Below are 27,975 nucleotides of genomic sequence, written 5' to 3'. Positions count from 1 at the left end.
ACAATTTTGGGACTATATTGTAAAAGACATTGTCCATTTAATAGAACAGAAACACAAAATTGCAATATCATTTTTTTTTAAAGTTAAGATACAACTTCAGTGTCATTTGGTGCCTGGTGAAGAGTTGTTTCATTGACAATCATACCCCTTTTTTGTTTTTATATAGAGTGACCTCTCTTAGACAATCCACAAGAAATGTTTGAACTGTCAAGTACAATTTTCAAAGACATTCTTTACCTACATACTATCTTTTTACCCTGACCCAAAACCTTCAAGTTAGGATACATATATTACATGACAGAATAGATATTGACACAGGTAATTAAATAGGTGTAACTTAGCTTACCTTGAAAGAACCTTGTTTTAATGACTTATTTCTAATTCCATAAGACATGATATTGGCACAGGTCAATTAGCCAGATTTTAAAAGTTAGTCCAAGTCATGACAGGTTCAATTTATCCAAATAACAAATTCGTCAACTTGCAAAAAAGTTTACAACAAACAAGTCCTAATCTGATGTGTATATATTTGTTTTAAAGATCAAATTGTTGGAATAAAAGATCCCATTGATATCTATGTTAATTATAGGTGCTAATTACAGGTGTGACAGAAAATAAACACCTCCTCCCAATTCAAACAGTTACATGGTCTGTCCCGTAATAATTGATTTCTATCCTACAAGTAGAGACTGCTTACTTCCGAACAAGAAGAAATCATGTTTATACATATGATCTACATTAAACATTATTGAATAGAACTGTTCCTAATGTTCTCACACCTTAATGTGAAGAATTGATGTGAATTCATTTTCCGTGACGTCTTATTTAACGTAGTGACAAAGAAGAGTTTACTTTTTCAAAAGCCGTTGAATTATCAATTGACATTCACTTCAATAAATAGTCAGCTCAAAGGAAGCGAAAACTGGAACTAATCCCCAGGAAAATACGGGTATATATACTATTTCATTCAAAGATAATCTCATATCTTCAAGATATTTCGGAATACCTTTTACTGTGTATCAGGATGAACGTGTTACATCTCAGGAAAGTATGCTATTTCTACTTTCTACGTAAAGATATGGTACAGGAAAAACCATACTGAACAGGTTAGCAGGCCAGATGACAGTGAAAGTCAAGACACATGGTCACAAGACTTAAGAGAATATCTGAAGAAGCAAAGGTCCAGTTTTATATTCTAAATATCCAGCATGAATTCATCTTATTAACAGTGAGTTCACTTCATTACATGATTATTCATAAAACTTATTCCTTTATCCTGTAATGAGGTCTAACTTCTCAATAACACAATGCAATGAAAATGCTTAGAAATGTTTTAAGCAAACAGTGACAGATCATAGACCTGCATTAACACAGTACAGAATGCAAGGTCTCATCATTATATTTGTATAAAATTCACATTTTCATCTTTCTAACATTGAATATAGTTCACAAGTTGACCATTGATAAAACATAAATTCAGCAAAATCAGATTTATTAATTTACATCCACTCAGTGCAAGAACTTGAAATATTCAATTAGAGAAACTCCATCTTCAAAAGGAGGCACTTAAAGTGCTCTTAGTCGTTACATGGTGTCAAATCTTAGGATGTAATTATTCTGCCGGGGAACACTTGTACAAGTCGACAGAGAAAGTTTTTCAACGAGCAGAAGTTTTCACCAGAGATAGTTAAACAAAGTTTTAATCAAGGTTTTAATTAGGGAATCGTAAAGGTTATCTATCTGTATGTAAATGTGTGAGCAGACAGTTTCTCCGTAAATAGCTAGAGATATAACAGTTAATTATACAACTCTTACAACATGGACTTGAGGAATGTAGAGTGTCTTGTAAAAATCGTTAAGTAAACAGTGCATTGTTTTTGTGAATTTTTAAATCAACATTCTATCAGAGAACAGAGAATATTTCGTATCAAGAAAAAACAAAATAAGATGGAAAAAAATAGTTTGAGCGATGCCAAAATAGCAAGTAAGACGACGTATTGGGTATATCAAATGGATAATCCTTGCCATTATCAAGTGCACACAAATAAGTTTTGTTCCACAGCTATTAAATCAACTCATCAACTGGGTAACAGCCTGGAGCACTTGGCTATAAGGAATAATATACAGAAGAGATGATCACTTCCACCCATCAAGTCAAAATCAACAATTTTTGCTATTTACTCTTACACTTCAAATTCCAGTGAAAATGAGACCCATTTTAGTGAGAGGAACAACTACTTGGACCTTGAGAATGACAACTATCTGGATGTTGACAAGATATAAGTTGACAGATACATTTGTCTACGTTACGGCTGTATGAAAACACATTAATTTCAATGTTTTATGGAAGTTTTTGCACCATATAAAAGTCTACAACTTTAACTCAGGTAAGTGCTTTCATCAAAATTATAATATGTAAATGATATATATATATATATATATTTGATACTTGGTATATAGATGCATATTATATCATTGTATAAATGTATATTTTATTTATGTATCATGGATGAAAAGTACTCATGATGTATGTAACACAATATGGTAACTTCTCCAATTCTGTATGCATCTAAACCTGTTCTGACTAATTTGATAAATATTGATATACCACACAGTTGTATAATTTACAATATGGCAGATTCCATATAAGAAAGTGAAACAACTCCCATAAGCATGTTAGGCAAAAATCATAAGCAATGAACTTCTGTTTTTGAATACATGCTTTACTAATAAAGATAAAGACAATTTGACCAACAAAAAAATTATGAGCATCATCCTTTTTCAATAAACGAAGCCTTAAATGTTATGTTTCTGACATAAGATTTGACAGACTTTATTTTTTCTGACATAAGATTTGACAGACTTTATTATTTCTGACATAAGATTTGACAGACTTTATTATTTCTGACATAAGATTTGACAGACTTTATTATTTCTGACATAAGATTTGACAGATTTTATTATTTCTGACATAAGATTTGACAGACTTTATTTTTTCATACATAAGATTTGACAGACTTTATTTTTTTCATACATAAGATTTGACAGACTTTATTTTTTCATACATAAGATTTGACAGACAAATTGAGTTTCTGACATAAGATTTTGACAGACTTGATTCTGACATAAGATTTTTCATACATAAGATATTTTGACAGACAATATATATTTGGTTTTTTTTTACTGACATCATGGACATTGGAAATCAAATCCTTGTTGAAAGTCATTTTTAAAACTCCTGGAAAATACTGCAGCTTAACATCTAACAAGATTTCACCTCAGGTCAAATAATTCTAAATGTTAGCACATTCAAATGTTTCAGACATAAGAAAACAAGTTTGACAGATCTTATGTAGGAAACATATAAGTTTAAACTATTGCTTGAATAAAGTTAAATGAAAGAATCAACATGTGTTTTTTCTTATGCACATCATGATTTGCAGTTTTAACTGGAAGAAATTGGAACCAACAATGATTTTGAAAGATTTTACAGCGATGTTCCTGACATAAGATTTATTGACAGACACTGAGCTATAAAGCAAGATATTTGAAAGTGAAAAAAATATATATCACAGATGTTTTTGACTAAAAAAAGTAACAGATTTGGGAACAGGGATGTTTGAATAACCTGACTACACTATTAAATACCAGTATACAAGTGTTAACATAAAGCATTGTGACACATAAACATTGTGTAAAAAAATGGGAGTTAATTCTGTCAAATTTTTGCATTTTTTCAACTTGTTTTAATCATTTCTACTTTAAACAGAAACAATCATATCCAAAAATTATTTTTATAATTTCATCTAACATCATTACTCATCAAAACATTTACAGATTATGTTTCAAATAACAGAAATTATTATTTTTATCTATTTATTCATTTTGACAGACATTTCCATTTCTGACATGGAATCTGCCATATGTAAATTTCCTAAATATCTAGGGGCGGATCCAGCTATTTCTAAAAAGGGGGAGTCCCAACCCAGGATAAATGGGGTTGGGGATTCCAACTATATGTCCCCATTCAAATGCATTGATCATCTAAAAGAGAAGGGGGCAACCCCAAAACCCTCCCCCACCCACCTCTTGATCTGCCACTGATATCTATATTTGAAAAGTTACAGTCAGTATTTTCCCATTAATCATTTGAGAAACAGATTCTACCACTTTACTGTTGACAACAATATTTATCCACTCTTATTATTGATAGTTAAATTTTCAAATACACAGTAAAACTACCAGCATCTCTAGTGGATAAAAGGATGGTGTGGTAGAATTCATATGTAAATATAGATATCCATTTCAAAAGTATATCAATAATGTGAAGTATACTTCATGGTAGACTTTTTTCTCTCAAGAGTGTCATTAAATCCCTTCATATTTTTAAATTATTGTCCACTATGCATCTTTAACAAAATGATCAGTCATCTATGAAAAGTAGGTTAAAATAATGTTACTATGTACCTTTGTTTAACTTGCCAAATACATTTTACAATCTCTCAAAGAAACTTTAAAACCTCTATTCTATTACAAACAATATAGTACTTTTTAAATGCAAAATTATGATATATAGGTCAGGGTGGTCTTTGTTTCAAATTTTTTGAATTTTATCTGTATTCAAGGACAGCATTTTACAGTAAAAATCCCCAAAATTATGACACTAATAACCCATTTAAAACTTTTGGTGGATCTGTATTTTCCTGTCTAGAGCTACCAGAATGCACACAAAAAAGTTTGTTAAATTTATACATTACCTCTGGAATAACTTTTGCATTTAAAATGAATTTTTCTAAATCAAATGCACTACTGTTTCTTCTTGGAATTGAATTATCTGCCCCTGAAGAATGTTTCCTTCGACGACCACCTACTTCCCGATTTATATTATTTTTATCACTAATTTCAACGTTGACACTTCCCCTCCTTTTATGTATTGTTTTAACATTTCCTGAAACAGCCTCACTTTCACTTCCACGTCTCCTCTTGTTTAACTTTATAATGTTTGGATTTGGCGTTGAGCTCTGTCTAAAGAACTTTGATTCCATGTTAATTCCTAGTGTCCATTATAAATATCCAACTTAAAATGTTCTGCAACGTTTGCAAAAATAGTTTGCTTAATTACTTTTTAATGTATTATTTAAACTACTGTATTAAATTGCAACAATATGGAATTTCATTGTCACAGGTGAAGTGTCTCCCTAAAAAGGCATTCGCTGACGGTATAAATTAAAGGATTAAAATGATTTGTTCCTTTTTAAAAAGTTAACAGATTAGTACTGCTCGGACATAAATCTGGATTAACTTTAATTTCAGTCAGTTCGTTCTAACAAATCATTTAATAAATCACTTCGAACTACTATGACATACTATTTCAGTGATAACGAAATGATTATTTCTACGATCAGAAATCAATTCGATCCTTTAACAACTTTTTACGTTTAGTTCAAACAATTTTGGTATACAAGAAGACTATATTTTCTTTAGCAAAGTTTAAAAGTCTGAGTCAATATAGGGTTTACAAAACAAGCCATTGTATGCTGTGGACTTTCAATTATTTGCTATTAATACCAATACAATGTTTAACATTGTTAAGTTTTCCCTGTTCCTTATCATTGTTAAAAAATGTTTATGAACTTTTCACTTTTCAGGCTAAATAAAGAATATGTTTTCCATGCTATCCAGATATGAGGGCCACACAATACCACAGCTAACTAATGCTAAAATCCTGCATCTCTTGTCAATCACTACAGCTTGAACATCAATTGAGGTATGTATTAATTTCATAATGAGGATCATTAGTTTTAAGCATGAAATATCACTTTTTTATCTTGCTTTGAAACCTACATTTCCCTTCATTCTTTACATCAAACTAAAAGCGAACATTTTATATTTTCACAAGACTTGAGGCTGAAAAAAGTTTTCATCTCAACTAAATCGACTAATAAGGATGTCTTGCTATCCAAGCACATATATGTGATGATGCTGTAGTTGCAGCAAACATTTACTTTCACTACATTCGATGCTGGATAAAAGTTTTCATCTCAACTAAATCACAATTGAAATCATCTTTTTATATCCAAGCATAAAACAACTGATTATTGCTGTACTTTATTTGTACTTGCGAACATCGATCATTTACTTTCACACGACTTGTTTCTGGATAAAATTTTTCTCTTAACTAAATCACTTTTATCCAAACACATCCTAATTAAAAATGTTGCCCTTACGAATTTCAAAGAAGATGTCATTTTTTACACAAAATATGATAATGATAAAACAATTAGGAATGCATGTCAACGTTAAAAAATAATTCATATTATTCAACAGTCAGCTGGTGTCCCTACAGGTATATATGTTCATCACATCATTAATATTACAGAAGTTTTCTCATTCAAGATGTGCCCTTCTTCTAGTCTTCTAGAGGAGATTAATGTTTTGTTGATTCACTTCAGCAAGATCCAAGATGAAATAAGTTTCCACAATGAAAAATGCTTTTCATACAAGATTCCAGATACATGTATTACTTTCCAAACAACCTACACAGCATTTTCCAACCCAAAAATGTATAACTAGTAACCTTTCAGCCAATTCCACAATGTGTAACAGTTGTGTTTAATAATAATACTTTTGAAAATTTAAACAACTGTAGTTCCAGAACTATCAACCTCTAGAAAGCCAAATCAAGTTTAATATAATCAAATTTCTTTTCATATAGACCTGGATGTTAGAAACTATAAAAGAAAATCACATGACAAAATGTCAAATTAACCCCGACCATAAAAAGACAGTTAAATGATCAATAACATTACTATCTCTTCTAAAACTCAACTGCCGCAAGGAGAATAGTCAGTCTTTAAACTTCAATGCTACTTTATTTTCAAACGAAAATTAGGCTTTTTGTTCACATATCTATTATATCAACCATAAATTGCACTTTCCCATCACATAATGTCAATTATAAAGGTATTTATCTTACAGGTAGCAGTCTTGAACAGATACAGGTAAGCATAATATTCTTTCTTAACCTATTTATAACATTTCCGAAAAGTCTTGAAGACAGTACAGTTTGTTCTTTCAGAGATTTATACCATATTTTTCAAATGAATTCAAGATTATTGTATATGAAAAAGTTTCAATGCTAACTTTGACAGTTTGATAGAGAGATAAAAGCCATCAAATATCAGTCAGCTTTGTAAAAGTAAAATGTGACAACTTGATATAACTTTACATTGCTGATATAGAGAACATCAATTATACTTTAAGTTTTCCCTTGCTTAACTTTTGTATTTGTAATACAACTATCACATATGAGCCATTTTTTTTTACAATTTTGATTACTGTAAATCATGGCTTAGCCACATTGTATTTCTGCCCGTGTTATTTTAAAACAGTGTTTCATATTGGAGATACATCTGATCATAATAAGACATGCGATATGTTGGGCATTAATTTAGTCCATGCTTTCCCTTCCATGAGTGCCCAAGACCACCCCTTGCTTTTGGAAGGGTTCATGTTGCTCAGTCTTTAGTTGTCTATGTAGTGTTTTTTTACATGTTGTTTATCTTTAAGAAATTATTAATATTGTTTTTGACAAGGTTTTGAGTGTCTCTCATTGATTTATGAATTCTAATTGTCTCTTTGTTATCCCCCCTCCCCCTCTCCCCATTTTTAAAAAGTAAAATGCACAATGTACAACTTTATCACCAAGTTAAAAATGCAAAAATTCAGAATAAGTGAAAAATATTCATGCATTTAACAATTTATTTCTGTCTGATATTGACTTAACAAATACTCAAAATAAAACACTCAGGGTTTCCCTTGCAACCTCTTCTTATTTGAGTGCCAATACTAACTCATTCAGTTTCCAATGAACTTTTGCTTAATATCCTACCCTATTCTGATTTCTAATACATTTGTACATGTATAACCCCTAAATAGACATTGATATATCTGACAATACTATAAGAGTTTTTCTCATTGCTGAAAGCTGTAAGATAATTGCTTACATTATACTTTATTTGTAATTAGGTGGATAGTTGTCTCATTGGCAATCATACCACATCAACTTATATTTATATATGTTTAGCTTGGCCTTTTAAATGATGAATACTTAACAATCTTTCATTATATATTTTGAATGATTCTAGAAAAAAAAAATGTAAAGGGTATCATTTTGTTAAATATGAAATGACATATCCTTTGAGATTTTAAAAAGAAAACCCTGCACCTTTACACTTGATTTGAATCTTTGATAAATAAAAACTCTTTATATCAATTAAAATATTTAATCACTAAATGATCTACAATTTTTTCATAAAAAAGACAACAACATGCCTATGCCTAGCATGCCAACGGCTAATCGACCTATTATTGCCCTATTTATACATAGATGACAATCATTATTTAAAACACAAATAATTTATTTGACTGAGAAATCATTACATCTATATCCAGGGGACACAATCACTACAAAAATCTTAATCTTATTGAACGGAATACTGAGGGTCTTGATCTCTGAGAATTTATGATGTGATAAAATAATAAATCATTTTACTTTAACCTCATTTGCATAAAACACGTATGGTAAAGACTTACCCTGCGTAACTTTTTGACATTGTTAACATGCGTTGATTTCTGCCTTGGACTTGGTTTTCGGACTATCTTTGTTGACATTTTTTTTATATTTTACACTTTTTAAAAATTCTTACATCCATAAAGTTGTGATGAATTATTAGACATGTTCCTTGTAAAATCAGAGTGATTAAACATGAGGTTTCACTCACAGATAAATACTATGCTTAATCCATCATCACTAAGTACACAATTCAAACTTCAAAAGATATATAGCCTCAATTTTCGATGTTTTCACTTCTTTAAGTTGAGAATTGTTTCAACTATTTTGCACACTATTTCGTCACCCAGCTGTAAGAGATTATAACTTTTTTGTGTGTTAAAGAACTAATTAAAATATCTCCAATTTATGAAATCACTAATTTGCACAAAAATATTTGATACAAATATTTTGTTTTCATACTTAATTTTCAATCTTATCCCTTTTAGTCAATGTTGAATTCAAGCACAAAATGAGTCTTTGTAATCCCATAAGGTGTATTTGTTTACAAACATTTAATATATTCCTTAATTAATTCCAGTCAGCATACCATTACAATATAATTTTACCCTTGAGTAACACAAATAATTATTTCTTTTAATCGGAATGTATCCAAATAAGCTATATCTTTGTATGTCAGATATCGTCAAGTGACATTTTATCCCATCTTATTCAAATATCTGGTATCCCCCTATTAAACTAGGTTCCTGTGTATATTTACATAACTGCCCTTATGTCCTATTAACAACCAATTAGTGGAGCACCTGTTGACGAACTATCTATGTTCGTCATAATCATGTCTACCTGTGCTCATTATCAAAATATATCAAACTGACCACAGATATTTGTCCATTCACAAGAATGTCAATAATATCCCATCATTATAACTATCCCTTCACTGATTATCATAAGATGTATAGAATACCTGGATTCATTTCACCTATATTTCATTATTATCTTGTCCCACTTTTTTCTCATTTTCTTCAATGAAATGACAATAAGACTCCCTGAGAACTTTAACCATAAAGGTCAGTGATCACTAATACAAGTTTTTGTTCTTTATAAAAGGTGTGAACGAAACATGATACATGTGTCTTTGAAGCTTCTTTTCTTAAAACTCTTGATCACCAAAAATGTACTTTACCGATTAACAGACGATTTACGTTTTATCTTATAAACTGCACATGCAAGGAAATATTTATCCATAGATAACACTTAGCTATATTAAAAGTCCATCGTGATCATGGTGATTTAGAATTGTATGAAATACTATTTTAACAAAATTTTATAAATGTATGCTATTAGGTAACAAAATGCATTGCTTTCATTCACTTGATACCCTGGGTTTTTATACACCTGGTTGGGTGTGTATTGTGAATTGACATTAATATACCTGTAAATTAACTACCTAGGTGTTACCATATACCTGCTGTGAAACAAACTTGTCATTTTTCATCATTTTCAAAAAGTTTTTGATATCATTTTTTTGTCAGAGGATTGCAATTATGTGAAATATCTCATTTTAGAAATTTTGTGTACTAGCTCTTTTTTAAAACACTCACAACTCTAGATCTACTGCAATATCATTCAATAAAATTAATTTCAATTTCATGAAATTAGCTAATAATTGATCATATGAATAGAATTAAAGGTTCACCTATGCCATTTTCCATTGCCTTTTCATATGGCAAAATCTTCAAAGTTCAAAGTTCACTATTTATTTTTGTTGGTCTTAGACACAACACCCTCCCACTAACTTGAATCTTAAAAACAAGAATGTGTCCACAGTACACGATGCCCCACTCGCACTATCATTTTTTTATGTTTAGTGGACTGTGAAATTGGAATAAATTCTCTAATTTGGCATTAAAATTAGAATGATCTAATCAAAGGGAACATGTATACTAAGTTTCAAGTTGATTGGACTTCTACTTTATCAAAAACTACCTTGACCAAAAACTTTAACCTGAAATTTGCACTATCATTTTCTATGTTCAGTGAACCATAAAATTGGGGTCAAAACTATAATTTGGCATTTAAATTAGAAAGATCATATCATAGGGCACATGTATACTAAGTTTCAAGTTGATTGGACTTCAACTTCATCAAAAACTACCTTGACCAAAAACTTTAACCTGAAATTTGCACTATCATTTTCTATGTTCAGTGAACCGTAAAATTGGGGTCAAAACTATAATTTGGCATTTAAATTAGAAAGATCATATCATAGGGCACATGTATACTAAGTTTCAAGTTGATTGGACTTCAACTTCAACAAAAACTACCTTGACCAAAAACTTTAACCTGAAGCGGGACAGACGGACGAACGAACGAACAGACAGACAGACAGACAGACAGACAGACAGACAGACAGAGGGACGGACGGACGGATGAACGGACGCATAGACCAGAAAACATAATGCCCCTCTACTATCGTAGGTGGGGCATAAAAACAACCTGCCATTTGTACATCAACTGCTAAAAGGAAAGGCTACACCCAAAGTATCCACGCTTACATTTTTGATACTTAATAATGCTTTAATATCAAAGAAGTGATACTGGGGAAGGAATCACACCATTAGCCAGGGTAATGGGGGTGGGGGGTTCTGAGGACCCAACTCAGCCTGAAAACAAATATATCTACTACTATTTGAGGCAATTAAAGTCAAAATTCAGAAAGAAGTCCCAGTCAGAGCTAATAACACCAAAATAACCCACTGAGAGACATCCTGACTACAGGACCTGGGATTTATATATAAAATATAACAGTACAAAACATGTTGATAGATTGACTAGTTCATTATAATTTTTTTACATAGGCCCAAAGCAAAATATTGCATCACTGTGGCTATAATTGTTATGACTTGCTATCTTTCATTAATGATTATACATGTATTTCAAAGAAACTGAAACAAGGTAGTCATGGAAGTACTAAAAGCGACATATCAATTTCATGATCAAGATAAATACCATCTCTTAAAATATATTTACCTAAGGTTTGGGTTGGTTTAGAAGTTTTTAAGGAAGTATTCATTTTATGTTTACAATATAAACCAGTTGCTTCGCAGGGCGCAGCATTATACGACCGCAGAGGTTGAACCCTGAACGGTTGGGGCAAGTATGGACACAACATTCAATCTAAATTTGGATTGTGATTAAATAGTTGACACAGCATAGGTTTCTGACACAGAATGAATGTGGTCTAATGAACTTAAGCAAAAAAATTTGCCTTTGAGCAATTCACTATGCTGTTGAATATTAATCCTCTCAAAAAAATGTTTGAAGAAATTTTCTTTTTATTTATGAAATCTGAAATGAAAAAAATTGACCCCCCAATTTTTTTTTCACATCCCCCTTTCCCTTATTTCAAAACTGATCTCAATTCAAATTTCTAATGAAGTTTGCAACAATAACTACTCATTTAAATACATCATAAAATATTAAAATGTAAAAAAAAGTGCTTGTTATTACTGAATGGTAAAGATTGTTTTAATCTATCAGTTGGTAGTTAAAGTGAATATACATTGTATATTGTATAAAACAATGATTTAAGTTGATTCAACTACTATTCTGGACAAAGAAAGATAACTCCAATTGAAATCCAATTGGAATTTCTTGCTATTGCACAATATTGTGCAATTAGATATTTCTTGCTATTGTGCAATACTGTGCAATTGAAAATATTTGCTATTGCACAATACTGTGCAACTGAATATTTCTTGCTATTGCACAATACTGTGCAATTGAAGATTTCTTGCTATTGCTGAATACTGTGCAATTGAAAATTTCTTGCTATTGCACAATACTTAATATAATAATTTTGGATCCTGATTTGGACCAACTTGAAAACTGGGCCCATAATCAAAAATCTAAGTACATGTTTAGATTCAGCATGTCAAAGAGGCCCAAGAATTCAATTTTTGTTAAAATCAAACTTAGTTTAATTTTGGACCCTTTGGACTTTAATGTAGACCAATTTTAAAACGGGACCAACAATTAAGAATCTACATACACAGTTAGATTTGGCATATCAAAGAACCCCAATCATTCAATTTTTGATGAAATCAAACAAAGTTTAATTTTGGACCCCGATTTGGACCAACTTGAAAACTGGTCCAATAATCAAAAATCTAAGTACATTTTTAGATTCAGCATATCAAAGAACCCCAAGGATTCAATTTTTGTTAAAATCAAACTAAGTTTAATTTTGGACCCTTTGGACCTTAATGTAAACCAATTTGAAAACGGGACCAAAAATTAAGAATCTACATACACAGTTAGATTCGGCATATCAAAGAACCCCAATTATTCAATTTTTGATGAAATCAAACAAAGTTTAATTTTGGACCCTTTGGGCCCTTTATTCCTAAACTGTTGGGACCAAAACTCCCAAAATCAATACCAACCTTCCTTTTATGGTCATAAACCTTGTGTTTAAATTTCATACATTTCTTTTTACTTATACTAAAGTTATGGTGCGAAAACCAAGAAAAATGCTTATTTGGGTCCCTTTTTGGCCCCTAATTCCTAAACTGTTGGGACCTCAACTCCCAAAATCAATACCAACCTTCCCTTTGTGGTCATAAACATTGTGTTTAAATTTCATTGATTTCTATTTACTTAAACTAAAGTTGTTGTGCGAAAACCAAGAATAATGCTTATTTGGGCCCTTTTTTGGCCCCTAATTCCTAAACTGTTGGAACCAAAACTCCCAAAATCAATCCCAACTTTTCTTTTGTGGTCATAAACTTTGTGTCAAAATTTCATAGATTTCTATTCACTTAAACTAAAGTTATAGTGCGAAAACCAAGAAAATGCTTATTTGGGCCCTTTTTGGCCCCTAATTCCTAAAATGTTGGGACCAAAACTCCCAAAATCAATCCCTACCTTCCTTTTGTGGTCATAAACCTTGTGTTAAAATTTCATAGATTTCTATTCAGTTTTACTAAAGTTAGAGTGCGAAAACTAAAAGTATTCGGACGACGACGACGACGCCAACGTGATAGCAATATACGACGAAAAATTTTTCAAATTTTGCGGTCGTATAATAATTGTCATCTGTAATGTTAAGTCCCTTGCAAGAGGCCAAATAAGGTAAACTATATATCAGTAAAATCTATTTAATTCAGTGCCTCAGACATAACCCCATCAGTCCCATTTGGTATAAAGGGCATAATATAGACTTCACACTACAATATAAGACAATCATTGTGTTCAGCAAATGAAAACTAAAGCAACAGCACTTAAAATTATCTCTCTAGGAAAAGGAAATGAAAATGGAGGTCCTAATAGAAAAGGCTTTGTGAAAATGGTCATTGTAAGTACTGTAAATTTAGATCTATTGCGAGGCTTTGTTAATGCCCACAATATTTTTTTAATTTACAGTACCTATATATACTTCTAACTGTGACAGAAATAAACATATCTTCTATCAAAATATTTTACCAACTCCTTTATTCAACTATTTGTGTGTTTTTAACTGCCAGTGGTCTATATAGGAATGAAGTTTAATTTACATGTATAAGTAAATATGAGAGGTGTAAGATAAACAAATTTACTGTCACTTTAAAAGGAAAGTTGATGGGTAAAGGTCATAAATCTGGTCTTAAACAAAAATATGTGTCCACAAGGCACCATGCAGGGGTCGAAATTAAGCTTTTTTGTGTACTGGCCAGACGGACCAGTGGAATAAAAACTCTACTGGTCCGGCTCCAAATCTACTGGTCCTTTTTCCACATGTTGTACAGTTCATTAAATTCCGATCTACTATATAATTCAACCATTCGCAATCTTTTACCCATGATTTTTGGTATTTGCGTTTCCTTTGGTCAATTTCATATACTTAATTTCGATCTTCCTTTTGGTTTTCACTTCTTTTAATTTTTTTGTCTGGCGGTTTAACTCCTTCAAAGGGTTTTGTGATTTTTATCGACAAATTTCTACTGGTCCGCCGGACCACCAGCTGACAAAATCTACTGGTCCGACGCACATTCTACTGGTCCCGGACCATCGGACCAGCGCTAATTTCGACCCCTGGCACCATGCCATACTCTCAATATCCTTGTTCAGTGAACATCCAGGCAAAACACTTATTGGTATAAATATTCAAAAGTTTATTCCCTAATCAGCTTGCACTCTTAATTTCAAGTTGAGGTGACCAGTGACCACACATTACCTTGGATCAATACATTATTGTACCATATATCCCAAAACTTTAACCTGAATTAAGAATGAAGGTGTTACAGACCAGGGAAATATTAAGCCCCTTTCCGTCTCAAGGGGAGAATATAAATCCAACAATACTGTTGCAACTAATTGAGCCGTATTGAATTCAGAAATTCTTAGACAGGCTTTTTCTATGTTTCTAAAGGAGTCATGTGGTGGTTTTTGGTGTTCTCTGTATAACTGTACATTATTTTTGTGATTCTTAATTCTATGATATTTTTTTTTAAGTGTTTTAAGACTACTTATTTATGTAACATTTACTTCGAATTTAAATTACTATTTTTTTTTATACCTAATCAAAATTTTCTAAGAGGAAAATAATTGGAATTTATAAACTTTTTTCCATTTGTAATAATTTTCAAACGCAAATTTTCCAGGACATTTCATTTACATATAAATGTGGTGTTTTTAATGTAATCCTTTCAATATTTTTTTTTAAAATAATCAATATCAAGTCTGTGAAAAATAGCCATTTATTCTTTGACTGTCCAAATAAGACATATAAACCAATACAGATATTTACTGGGAAAAGGGAGATAACTCTATCTAAATTCGTTTACCAGTATTTAATGTTTCTGTATGCCTGAGTATTACGAATTACAATTTACATAACGCTAGTGTGTTCTAAATGATATCACAGCTGCAAAATATGTAAAATTCTTTGAATTTCTTCAAAATTGCATTGACCAGATGATGACCAATATGTTTCAAGCATTGTGATGCATGCACAAATTCACAAATTTACATGTATTAATACTTCCATGAAAAATCATTATTATTTTGTCATCTTATTCAAAGAAATTTGAAATTTAAAAGTAGGTCATTCAACATGCATGGGTTCCTCAAGCTGTTTCAGAAATTATCATAAGGACAGGTTTATAAAAGGTTGATAGTGATGATGAAAAAAGATTGGTATTTAAAACATACAGTGGTAAATTTTACATGCATTAGGATGCAACATTTTAATGTAATATAGATATGAATCCTATGAATTTGAACTAGACTAACAAACTAAGCATGATTTTTAAAAGTGTTTGTTCACAAGGTAGCATACCACAGGAAGACATTGGCAATTGCACCTTAACTAGACACACTATTTAACTCCTAGCTGACCAGTCTTTTATATTTTGCACTTTAATTGTGTGCTATTCAAAGGAGCAAGAAATACCAATAGTATTTTTCCTTTTTTTGAGGGGGGAGGGGGGGGGGTATGCAGCATTAGATCCTCCAAAAACCTGTGTTTACAAAGTTCCCTATCCCATCACTGAGGAAGTTTGAAGTTGGACTGAAAAGTTGACAACTCTGTGTTGACCTCTAGATGCCCCTCAGTTGTTTTTGTGTCCATAGATTGCTTTCTTAATATTCTGTTTAACCCTTTCCTCCTTGGAAATTATTTTTTAACATACTTGATTCACATAGTATTTTTTCAATAAAAAAAAATCATCAGGTTTAAAGTATTAAAATGCATTGGTAAAATGAATATTTCATCAATGAAATTCCAGTCAGATATTCTCATGAATATCCTTTATATATGAGTTACAATTTTTTTAAGTCTTGATTCAGATTTGTCTTTGGTAAGACTTTTCAACAGAGGCAATCCACAGGTGTCAAATGGCGTCATTATGGAGTAAAGGGGGTGGCGTCAAAAGGCGTCATTATGGAGGTAAGGGTTAAATAATTTGAGACCAGAGGTTACAATGAAAGAAAGGGCGAAGAATCAATAGCCTAAAGCTGTGTTACAATGCACTTTTATTTAACTTCACTTGTAATAAGAAATTTGCAAGACAATGTTAATTTGTACATGTCTTTTATTCTTGAATATTTTGGGAAGCGTTTTGAAAATGAACAGCATAAAATCCAAATTAACAAAAATCTAGTGTTAAAAATTTCCAGTTTATTGATTAATTCACTCAAAAAGTAAACATCATTTTCATGTTTAAAAGTATTCTGGATCATTGCTTGTTTTCTCTTGCAAGTCCGCCACGGAACAATAAATTCTGGAGTTGGATTTCAATTGTTTTGCTCTCCCTTGTAAACGTTAAGATTTATTTATAAATGTTGTTCTAAAACCAGAGAACAATGTTATCAAAAATTAAAGCTTGAATGAAGTTTTATCGGATTCACTACACCACTCTAGTTTTAAAGTAGTAAACTACCTGTATTGAACCAACAGGTGGAAAGATAAACTTCTTAAAACTGATCTAGTTTCATTTTTTTAATCTTTTTATGTTATAAAGTTTGGGGGGGACGTCTCAAAATTGATGAAAATACAACATTAAAAGTCGGTCTTGAATCTTTTTACAAGCAGTAAAGTTTTTTTATCACCATTTCATTTCTATATTTTTGATAAGCTAGTTTATTATGTATGGTATTTAAATAATTCATTTAGAATGAAATTAAGTCACAAGTGTCATCTTCCACACCTGTGAATGTCACCTTTATGATACATTACTCAACAATAATAAGTACAGGGAAAGTGTCACAACATAAATATATTCATCCGCTTTATTTTGTCCACAAGCAGATCCATGTTTTACACTTGTAATTTTTGGGCCCTTTATAGCTTGTTGTTCGGTGTGAGCCAAGGCTCCTTGTTGAAGGCCGTACATTGACTTATAATGGTTTACTTTTATAAATTGTTATTTTGATGGAGAGTTGTCTCATTGGCACTCACAACACATATTCCTATATCTATAAAAACTTTCCTTTGAACTAATATTCTGAAGAAAAAACTTTTTTTTATGCAAGATGAACCATGGTTATACCTTAATTTGTCTGTCCTATCTTCACTTACATTGTACTCTATCAATATTTTTTTTTACCATGTAACTTTATATAGGATATCAAGTTTTCTTAATAAGTAATAATGACATTTTTACTGAGTTAGTGTACCACCCTTTATATGTTAAAAAATAATTTTGTGGTTCCAAAATGAAGATAAATCATTTCTAGATCAATACTGAGTTATTACTCTATTCAGACAGATATCAAGTTATAAAATAATTATCTTTTTTTAGCTGAACATCTTTTTTTAGCTGAACCACAATATTCTAAATCTAAATGCAAAATCATAAAAATAAAAAGAATTTGGTATTTAAGTTTGAATGTCAGTGAGACAACTACATCATACATGTATATCCAATACGACCAAAGAACCAAGATAATAAAATAACAGTTAATTGTATTAATATACCCCCTTTAACAATGTGCAAAACCCATTATGTAAAGTAAGAGATGATAACATGTAAATGTAATCAAATGTGGAACATTATAATTACATGTTTCATGTAGGAATATTGAGTTCCATCATGCGAGTTGAGACATAATCAACTAAAAATGCTGGCTGATCGCTAATAAATGAATAATTAGTACCAGTGTTCTCCCCAGGGTCTTTTCCCATCATGGTAATGTGATGCTATATTGCTACATTGTGGTAGTATCTGAGATTATTATGTTATAGCATTATTTTTATGGAATTTATGCTTTCTAGTTCACAAGATATTTCAAAATTCACTGTTTCCCAGGATGTTATATTAGGAAAATTGTGGGGAGAACACTACATTGTAGAACATTTTGAGTTGGTATTTATAAGAAATTCTTAAATCTAAAATTTCTTTAAATAAATATAAACTGATAGACCCCTTCTTTAGTTACACTTATTTGATATAAGATTTTGTATATAGACTATTATAATTATTATAGATATATGATATGTTATTCAAATCTGGAATTTGAAGAAAGAAAGAATTCCCTTTAAAACAATTTGCAAATTTCAAATAAGGAATCTAATACAAATAAAATCCTTTAATTTTGTATAATAGTATGTTATCTGTGTAATATATGATGGTCAAGACCTGGTTATCTGTTTAGACCCTTTGATGTTAGTACTACCTAGTAATTTGTAGTGGTCATAAAACTTACATTAAACTTTTATTGATTAAACATTCACCATTTGAATATACATGTAAATGTAATCATATCATGTACTATAAAATTTTGGAAAGAAATATAAGGCTGATACATTGAATGTTCAGGTCTAAATGTTTACAATTTTTTTTAAATTAAAATCTGTTTTGTTTTCTGTGTTTTTTTGTAGATTATATAATCATTCAATTATCTCCCTTCCTAGGTTATCCATGTTTGAAATCAAACCTTTTTCATATTAAATACTGTTCAAATGTGAAATTAATGGGTTCCAAATAAAAATAATAATTCATTTCGTCACTACAGAAAATTATAATGTAAATTTTGAGAGATACATATACTGTTTGACTAAATGACTAAGATCTTGGCTAAAATTTAAATTGTTTCACAAGTGAGGACATACATAGGATTAAATTCACAGATGTAAAAATACATTTTAAAATTTAAATGAAACCCAGAAGGAAGTAATATAATTGTAAATAGATATATGATCCTTTACTATTGTAAATCTGATATCTAATCTGGGTGTCATTGTATGATATCGAAGTAAACACTTGAATTTCCAAAATAATTGGACTAACAATAAATATAACTTCCCAGTTAAGTTCAATTTCAATCTTCTGCAGGTGAAGATTTCCAATTAATATTTTTAAACTCTTGAATTTAAGAAATCTATATTACAAAGACATGTTTATGAAAGAAAAACTCTATATTCGTGATATTACAAATCTGTGCTTACACTACAAAATTTATTCTGGCCAAAACAATTACAGAATAGCAATAATTCTTGATATTTTCTTCCAAAGTTTTGGTATCCAAATGCAATACCCCAGGGAATATAAACAGCCATTTAAAAGATCAATTGAAAAAGTTTAACCAAAAAGAAGTCATTCAATTATCTTACTCAAGGATAAAAAGAGGGTTACAATGTATGTGTCAATGATAGAAGCCCTTACCCAAAAAAGAATCTCACTGGCAACATGAGTCTTCAATAAGATCAGTTTCTTTACCATATGTCAAGGTCAAAATCACCTTCAGTTCATATATTGTTATATTGAAATGATTTTCAAGCACTTCAGAAGTTCTTCAATGTCATAAAAAATGTATTGAATAGAGGAATACTGTTTTTGAAATAATTTAACCATCTTGATATAATGTATTTTAATTAAAATATAAATATATCCTATAATAAATATTGATTTTCAAAAAAACTGTCCCTACCTGCTTTAAGTAATACATGTAACCAGAAACAAATACAACTGTTTTATGACTTAAGGTACATGTACATGTATGACAAATGACAATAAATGTAGATACAAAAAACAATTATCTGTGCCATAATGTCCATTATAGGTATGATGACAAATGACAAACAAGGGAGATCCAGTTAACAAGATATGAGCTCTAGAAAGTTTCAATGTAAGAAATTCAGTTTTGTTTTAGACTTTGCCAACCAATAGGCAATACACTGTAGCTTGACATTCTGTAAAGACAAAGTTCTGCAAACAATTTCACCAAAACATAATTGTTTGTCATGAACATTTCAGTACATGTATAACATTTGATCCCATTTGGTCATAGTTATCATGGTTATGTTTGTCAATATATCTTATTTATTGGATAAGTAAAATGTATTGACATTTCGTCAGCAACCTAACAACACATTGAAATGACCAAATTATCTTATCATAATTCAAGGACATCATTAATACAATGCTGATTCTTAAAATTCTATTTGCAATGAAAGGAACTAAAGTGAAATTGAAGTCTATCTGATTTTTATTTGTACTGTTACACCACTGTCCAAGGGTTATAATTTTCCTTGTTTAAATGTCATTATTTTGACATTTCCTGACTTATTAAAACTTGCTAGGGATTTTGCTTATGTTGATTGCATTGCTGTGACCTATAGTTTCTAATTTCTCCATCATGGGTCTCTGATGGTGAGTTTTCTCATTGGCAATGAAATCACATATTCTTATTTTAAGATAAGTACATGTATATGTTACACACATATATATATCTATATATATATATATATTGTATATATATCGGAAAAGAGTACAACATTTCTGTCTGATGACATGATTTAAAATCTGAACGTTATACATGTATACATATATAATTTTTTTCTCACTTAAATACACAAAATATTTAACGTAAATCAACATTTTACATCTGTTTCCCACATTTCTGGTTGTATCAATGACAATGTTACTACAGTTGAAACTGATAAGTCGTTTTGATTTTAATGAGATAAAATATGAATTTTGATTTTATCATCAATACACAAATGTAACCAACATTCCTGATTACATAATTATGATGTGATTTTAACTCGAACAGATATCTTTTTCATTAATTAAGATCAAATAAGAATTTTTTCTTTCTCAAGGATATATTTTTGCACTTGCTTAAAAGAAGTTCATGTATTTTGTACTAAACAGGAAAATTAAAGATTTCCTGATTATTAACCAGTATGTCGGTTTTAATATCCTGTTTTAAGAATAAACTATTATTGTTTCTATAACCTATTGGGATCATTAGCATTTGAGATCATTAGTCTCTTTCACATGTAGCTACATTTGGTTGTACTTTTTACTTTATATGTTTTATCTTCAGGGTTAGGGCTATTAGTTAGACCTAAATGTATATCATGTATATGTACATTGTATGTCTGAAAAATGAAAAAGTAAGTCTGTGCTACTTAAATCAGATCTGGTAAATAACACACTGTGTCCTTCTCTTTTCATTATTTTTGTCATTTGAATATATGTCAGATATAAAACATCCAGTTGTACAAGCAAAAAGACCAGGGGAAAAAGCACCTACATGTGTGTGTACTACATTTTGTACATGTACTTTTACAGAAAGAATTGAGTTGCAACATTTAATTTTATCACCGTCAAAGAAAAGAAATAAATGTACACCTTGAACCAAGAAAATTATAAAATTGTACACTTATCAAATGTACATGCATCTTTGTAAATATATACATGCATATTTTTTTTTAAATTAACAGTAATTTAATGTGATTAAAAAAAAAAGATGTGGTTTGATCTCTGTATTTATCATGTTTTTGGTTTTTTAAAGCTGTAACATTGAATGTATAACCCACAATGTTCAAAGCTGTTCAAACTGAGAGCTTTAGCAATGAATTATTGAAATCACATATTACACAATGTACATGTATGTAAAACTGTTCCTAGTAAATATAAATTGATAGATAAATGTTGTCTTACAACTTGTCATATTTCCCATTTCTATTCGAAATCTTATAGACTTATGTGTTCAGTCTCCTTTAAAATAAAACATACATGTATATTTACATTGTACCTGACTGAACTCCAAAACAGACAATTTGGCCACACTTGCATGTCTTTTTATATATACAATGTACGTGTATGAAACTGCATCTTGATGATGACATGCATTTTGACTTTTTGAAAATACAAATGTGTGTGTTTATATTTTGACAATATCTAAATTATACAAACCCCTTTCTGATATCGTAGACTAACACTTCTCTTGAGGGTTCCACCTTTAACAACTTCATCTTGAATCTCTATTTTACCGCCATCTGATGCTGGCCTCACACTCAGTTCTATCAGTTCTGGTATGGGTTGGACACTTATACACAATATATCACCTGACTTCTGGATGATTTCTACAACTTCTTCCCTTGTCATGGTCTGAACATTGACACCATTCACTTCTACTAAACGATCACCAGGAATGAGTCCAGTTTGTGGAGCCTTTGGACCACTGCCTGGTTCAGCAAATATTACAAAGTGTTTGGTCTCCTCACTATCGCCACCTCCTTTTTCTGTTATTATCCCTTTCCTCAGACTGAATCCAAACCCACCTGTTGGCTGTCTCTGTAACATAAGTTCACGGATACGTGGTGGTTTTGGAGGAATAATATCGGGCAGCTTCAGTTTGGCATTAAAAGACTTTTCATGGGAAGTTTCTGGCGGAGATTTAGGTGGTGATGTTGGAAGCTGTGGTGAAGATTCACCAGTGCCATTAATTACAGAATGCTTAATTTCTCCATTTTGTTCCCCAACAATATGAGCATTCAGACAGTTGCTGAGTGTATTCTCCTGTAATTTCTGGGGGTCAGCTGTGATAGACTGTGGATTGCTTGTTTTTGCTTTCAAAATACTTTTTGGTTTTGGTGCTGTTGTTGGTGGAAACTTTCTAGGTTCTGGAACTGGTCTAACGGATTGCGGTTTTGGTAATTCTTCCACACTTGGACTTTTATGACCTCCAGAACTTATGCTGCTATCACTGCTATCTCTAGGTACGCCTTCCTCTTGGGGCGAGCTCTTACGGATAGATCTTTTCTTATCACGATCACTTACACGCCTGAATATACCCTTCTTAACTTCATCAAGTCGGGACATTTCTTCCTGGGTCATTGGTTCTCTTTGCTTATCTTTTTTTTCTTTTTCCTTCTTCTCTTTTTTCTCCTTTTTCTTTTCATCTTTTTCCTTCTTTTCCTTTTGATCCTTATCTTTACTTTTGTGACCAAACCGGCTGAACATCTTGACAATATAAATCTATCAGTGCAATATATACGATACGAATAGAACAGTAAACTAAAGTAAAGAAAATGTCACTATGTACACTGTGATGTTCCGGTGGCAGAGTACGAGTTTTCTGCCCTTGAAACTAACAATTCACTTGATATTGGATTTGTGCATGATGTGCATACCTCTGCTAACTTTTGTTCAACGGTTAAACACCTGTCATTTGATTATAAGTGGGAAAATAACATATTATCGTCTGTTTAAAGTGTCACTTGTCTGGCGAAATACGGCAAAATGGCCACTCATTGATATAAATAACTTCCGGTATCCCAAAGGGACCATTTCAAAGTACGATTCCGCTGATATATCTGAATACCTTTTTGTAAATTAGAGTTATCTCTCTTTATCCAACAAACTTAGATATCTCCTCCACACCAACTGCTGATATGACCACTGCTTATAAGTTTGATTGTGCCGTACCTAATTAACATAATCAGAGTGAGAAAATAAGATGAAATAGTGAATGAACGTTCTGAATTTGTAATGCTCAAAAGAGCCTCGTGAGTAGGAAATTAAAGAATTTGATTTTTTTTAATTATATGTCTCCTACAAGGACTTTCTATACTATAGTATAATATTGAAGTCACTATAGTATAGAAAGTCCCTGGTCTCTTATTTATATACTAATATCGATGACCATAGTGTTCCACAATAAAAAGAAAATATTCACTGTCGTTGTGGATATTCATGAATTGGTAACACAAAAGAACTTCAAATCAACTCTATAAAAAAAATATTGTATTCTTTTGCCTTGACGATTATAAGAAATTGAACGTTACTGAAATTTTAGACTTCTCAGATTATTAATGATTTCTGAAGACTGAATATCTCATCAGTTTGTTTTAAATCGTGCCGTTGGGTATTTTTATCTCAATGCGTATACACCGCATCAATTTTAACGGATGACCAAAATGATAATGTGTACTGAACATATATAAAATCTAGACTCAGAATTATCCATAATTTGATTGAAATATGTGCTTCAAGTTTATTCAAATAATGATAATAATAAGTTTTCTTGGCAGTGGGAAACTAAAACTAAAGATCCACTAACAAGTAGTGTGTAAACTCTGTTCTGATATTGGCCATGTTTATGGGTTTGGATCCTGCTAAGATGTTTATCTCTGGCACATTCAGCTTTATCATGCATGTGTCTGTCGTAAGTCTGACGTTTGTTGATGCGTTCATTTATTAGTGTTCATAAGTTATTTTTCTCGTTTTAATTATTTTACATTTGTCATTTCGGGGTCTTTTATAGCTGACTATGCGGAAAGAAATTTGCTCATTGTTGACGGCCGTACGGTGACATATAGTTGTTAATTTCTGTCTCATTTGGTCTCTTGTGAGAAGTTGTCTCATTGGCAATCATGCAACATCTGTTTTATATTTATTAACCAATTTACATGACACTTTGGTGAAAGTTTATCGTGAGCTATCTTTTTTTTATTTATATTTTAGATTTTAAGTTACCGAGTTTTGGGGTTTTATTTAATACAAAAAGGGAGGATTTCCAGTTTTCGGACAATAACTTATAAAAACACTTTCACCAATTTGTAAGAAACTTTAGTGAATAGTTTATGTGTATTGACATGAGCTCTCTTTCCATTTTTATAAATTTTAGATTTTACGTTGCTGAGTTGTGGGGTTTTATTCATTAAAAAGTGGGAATTTCCAGTTTTCGGACAAGAACTCAAAAAGCTTAGAGCAGTTTTCCTGAAACTTAGGTGAATTGTTTATATCTATTGTTGTAATTATAAGTTTCCGAGGTGTGGGATTTTATCCATAAAAAGGGGCGATTTTCAAGTATATATTCTGACAATATCCTTAAAATGCTTGAGCAGTTTTCAATAAACCTTGGTGACCGATTTATATCTATTAAGATAACATCCCTTTAGTTTTTTTGATCAATTTCTGATATGACATTGAGAAGTTATTGAACTTTATTCTTTGAAAATGCAACGGGCACATGCCGCAGCTGTTTAATGAATAAATCTTGAATCTTATCAATATAAAGTTTAAAACAATATCGCAACTGAATAGAAACATCTTGGGCTATTTTACAGCCGAATATACGGTATGGGGTTTTCTCAATTTTGAAGATGGTATAGTTGCTTATAATTTCTAAACTTCCATTTTTTTTAATTAGGGGATAGTTGTTATATATCAGCCAGTCCATGCAAAAAGGTACAAAAACGAAAATTTTACGAAATTTTAAAAAGTGTGCATAATTATTGGTAGTAGACTTGTGATTTATAAAACACATTTACTTTTCCTCATATCCTTAAGCTGTGAGCTACACGCACCTGCAAGTGTTGAGACCCCCCCCCTTTTAGTTTTATCAAGATTTTTAATGAATTATTTCATATATTTCAATCATTTTCAAAGTACAGATTAAATGGCTTGATTTGCCAAATGTTATTGTTAACCCCGGTAGCAGTGGGGATATAAGGCTCTCGCTTACGATGCTGAAATCAATGCAATCAGATCGGACAACGGTTCGAATCCCGTGCACCGACGGTTGATTAATATAATATTAAATGACTTAACTTAACTTAAATTTCTAAAACACAAGAGGTCATATTTTTTGTATTTTCCCTCATGTTTTAATATTGTCTTACTTTCCTTAAACCGGTAAAACTGAAGAAAATTATTGACTTTCGTCTCTCTAGTGTCGTAAAATTTTAAGTTTCTGGTCGGTATAGCATTAGTCCGGGGAACAAATGATTTTACACTTGCTTAAATACTAAAAATTCAGATATTTCTACGTCTTTTGCTGTTTTGATTGACAAATTCGGGATAGAATTGACAATCTTATGAATGTTTACATAAATGTACTTTTTTTCGGATAAAATCGTTTTTCAAAAATATTATAACAAACTTTGATAACGTGTCCTGTAAAGTTTATCAAAAGGACTTTTTGTACCTTTTCGCATGTACTGGCTCATATATAAGCAAATCCTACGTCGATATTTTACATGTACAACAATCAGACATCAACCCAACACAAAACTGGATGTAAATGAGAGACATCTAGAGATCAATATACAGTCTCAAACAATAGACAAAATAAGAAAAAAATACAGCGAATTATTGAGATTAATGATAATTACATGTATTTGTAAGATTTAAAATATTTTGTTATTTTATTTGTTTTTTCAGTTTTAGGTTTCACCTACCATTTTAGAAAACTGTGATTTCATTGTAACTAGTCTATTAGAGGGGTATTGCATTGGTCGTAGATTTGGAATCTTATTTTATTATGAAGTCAGATTTGAAAATCGACTTGAGGAATGAAGATAAAGTAAAGACCAGAAGTAAATTTTAGTCTTATATATGTATATATACACATATTATTGATTCATTGCTAATGGTACACAGTGTATGTTTTATGTTTTTGTCTGTGTTTTGTTTTAATTACCATGCTGAATGTACAGCGCCTTAGAGTGATTTTTATTTTTTATATAGGTGCTCTATAAATTTTCATTATTATTATTATTAATATTATTATTATTATTATTATTATTATTATTATTATTATTATTATTATTATTATTAAATAGACTCTGACGAAGTCTTAGAATATTTTACAGTTTTGAATGTTTCTTTACCAGTTTAACTAAGATTGGGGGGGGGGGAGGTATGTTCTTATTTCCGAAAGAGGGGCACTCAACCTACATGTATATCAATTTGTGCATGAAGCGATTGGTACTTTCTAGATACCGAATGATTATACCACAAATTTGTGAAAATTTTAACCGGTGTATATACTGACAATATGATAATAGAAATTGTCTTTTTCAGGACTTCTGATCCAACCATGTGGTATGGCGTGTTTGTGGGATATGGTTATGGCGGATGGATGTTCGTGAAGGACCTGTAGTACAAAGTATTTCACTGGATTAAGCTCTTTGTCTAAGTGTACTATTAAAGTGCTTTGCTTTGAGCTCAGTTCATTGTTATGCGTTTCATTCTTTGTGAAATAAGATTTGATAGACAACTCTCATCTGCACAAGGAATTGTCAAACTAGTATTTATTCTACTAAATAAATAAATAAGAAACATGTTCAAGCAAAGTTTTTAGGGTGTAAATAAATAGCGCAAATAAACAATGGACTGTGTCTAGTGTTCTATGGTATTGTAATAACAGTGCTTGCTTTAGAGTTGTCAGAGTAAAATTAGGATGAAAAGACTAACTATAATTATAACAAAATTAAACCATATATGTGGTGCATACGACATGCGGGATGTTATATATTAAAACTTCTATGCTTTTTTAATAAGTTTAAAATAGAATAAACATTCTTGGAAAAAAATATTACAGTATGGGTTCCTCACAAAATAAAGGCAACATAATATTAGTTCCAACTGACATTTATTTTATCATTATATATACCACTTTTGTTAGGTCGAACAATGGAACCACCAGCAGTCACAGTATAAGGTACCAGTAAACTGCCTACTTGACTTCTAATTCATAGTTTGAAGAATAGTAAATGAATAGCCACCATTTTGAATTCCGATTTTTTTAAAGTATGTAATTTCTCACAAAATAAACATAAAAGTCACATTTTGAGCCTCAAAGTGTTCTTTTTTTCAACATTGAATGCATTCTGTAGCGTACGA

The 27,975-nt window shown here is 31.0% G+C and overlaps 1 protein-coding gene and 1 long non-coding RNA gene across 6 annotated transcripts in view; one reads left to right on the top strand and one right to left on the bottom strand.

The window, feature by feature from the left end:
* The window catches only part of LOC143075212 (unconventional myosin-XVIIIa-like), an 86,563-nt gene extending 62,939 nt beyond the window's left edge, over positions 1–23,624 (bottom strand). For all 5 annotated transcript variants that reach the window (XM_076250554.1, XM_076250555.1, XM_076250556.1 and 2 more), the window contains exon 1: positions 22,258–23,624. In XM_076250554.1, the coding sequence (XP_076106669.1) occupies positions 22,258–23,307 (1,050 nt within the window). In that variant the 5' untranslated portion in view covers positions 23,308–23,624. The remainder of the gene's footprint in view (positions 1–22,257) is intronic.
* On the top strand, positions 576–27,975 carry LOC143075213 (uncharacterized). The gene is made up of 4 exons (XR_012978259.1): positions 576–2,387; positions 5,649–5,767; positions 6,979–7,001; positions 27,154–27,975. It is a non-coding gene; the product is annotated as an uncharacterized LOC143075213 (long non-coding RNA).

Source organism: Mytilus galloprovincialis, chromosome 5, assembly GCF_965363235.1.
Source record: "Mytilus galloprovincialis chromosome 5, xbMytGall1.hap1.1, whole genome shotgun sequence".
Taxonomy (NCBI): Eukaryota; Metazoa; Mollusca; class Bivalvia; order Mytilida; family Mytilidae; genus Mytilus; species Mytilus galloprovincialis.
This window is presented reverse-complemented; position numbering and strand designations above follow the sequence as displayed.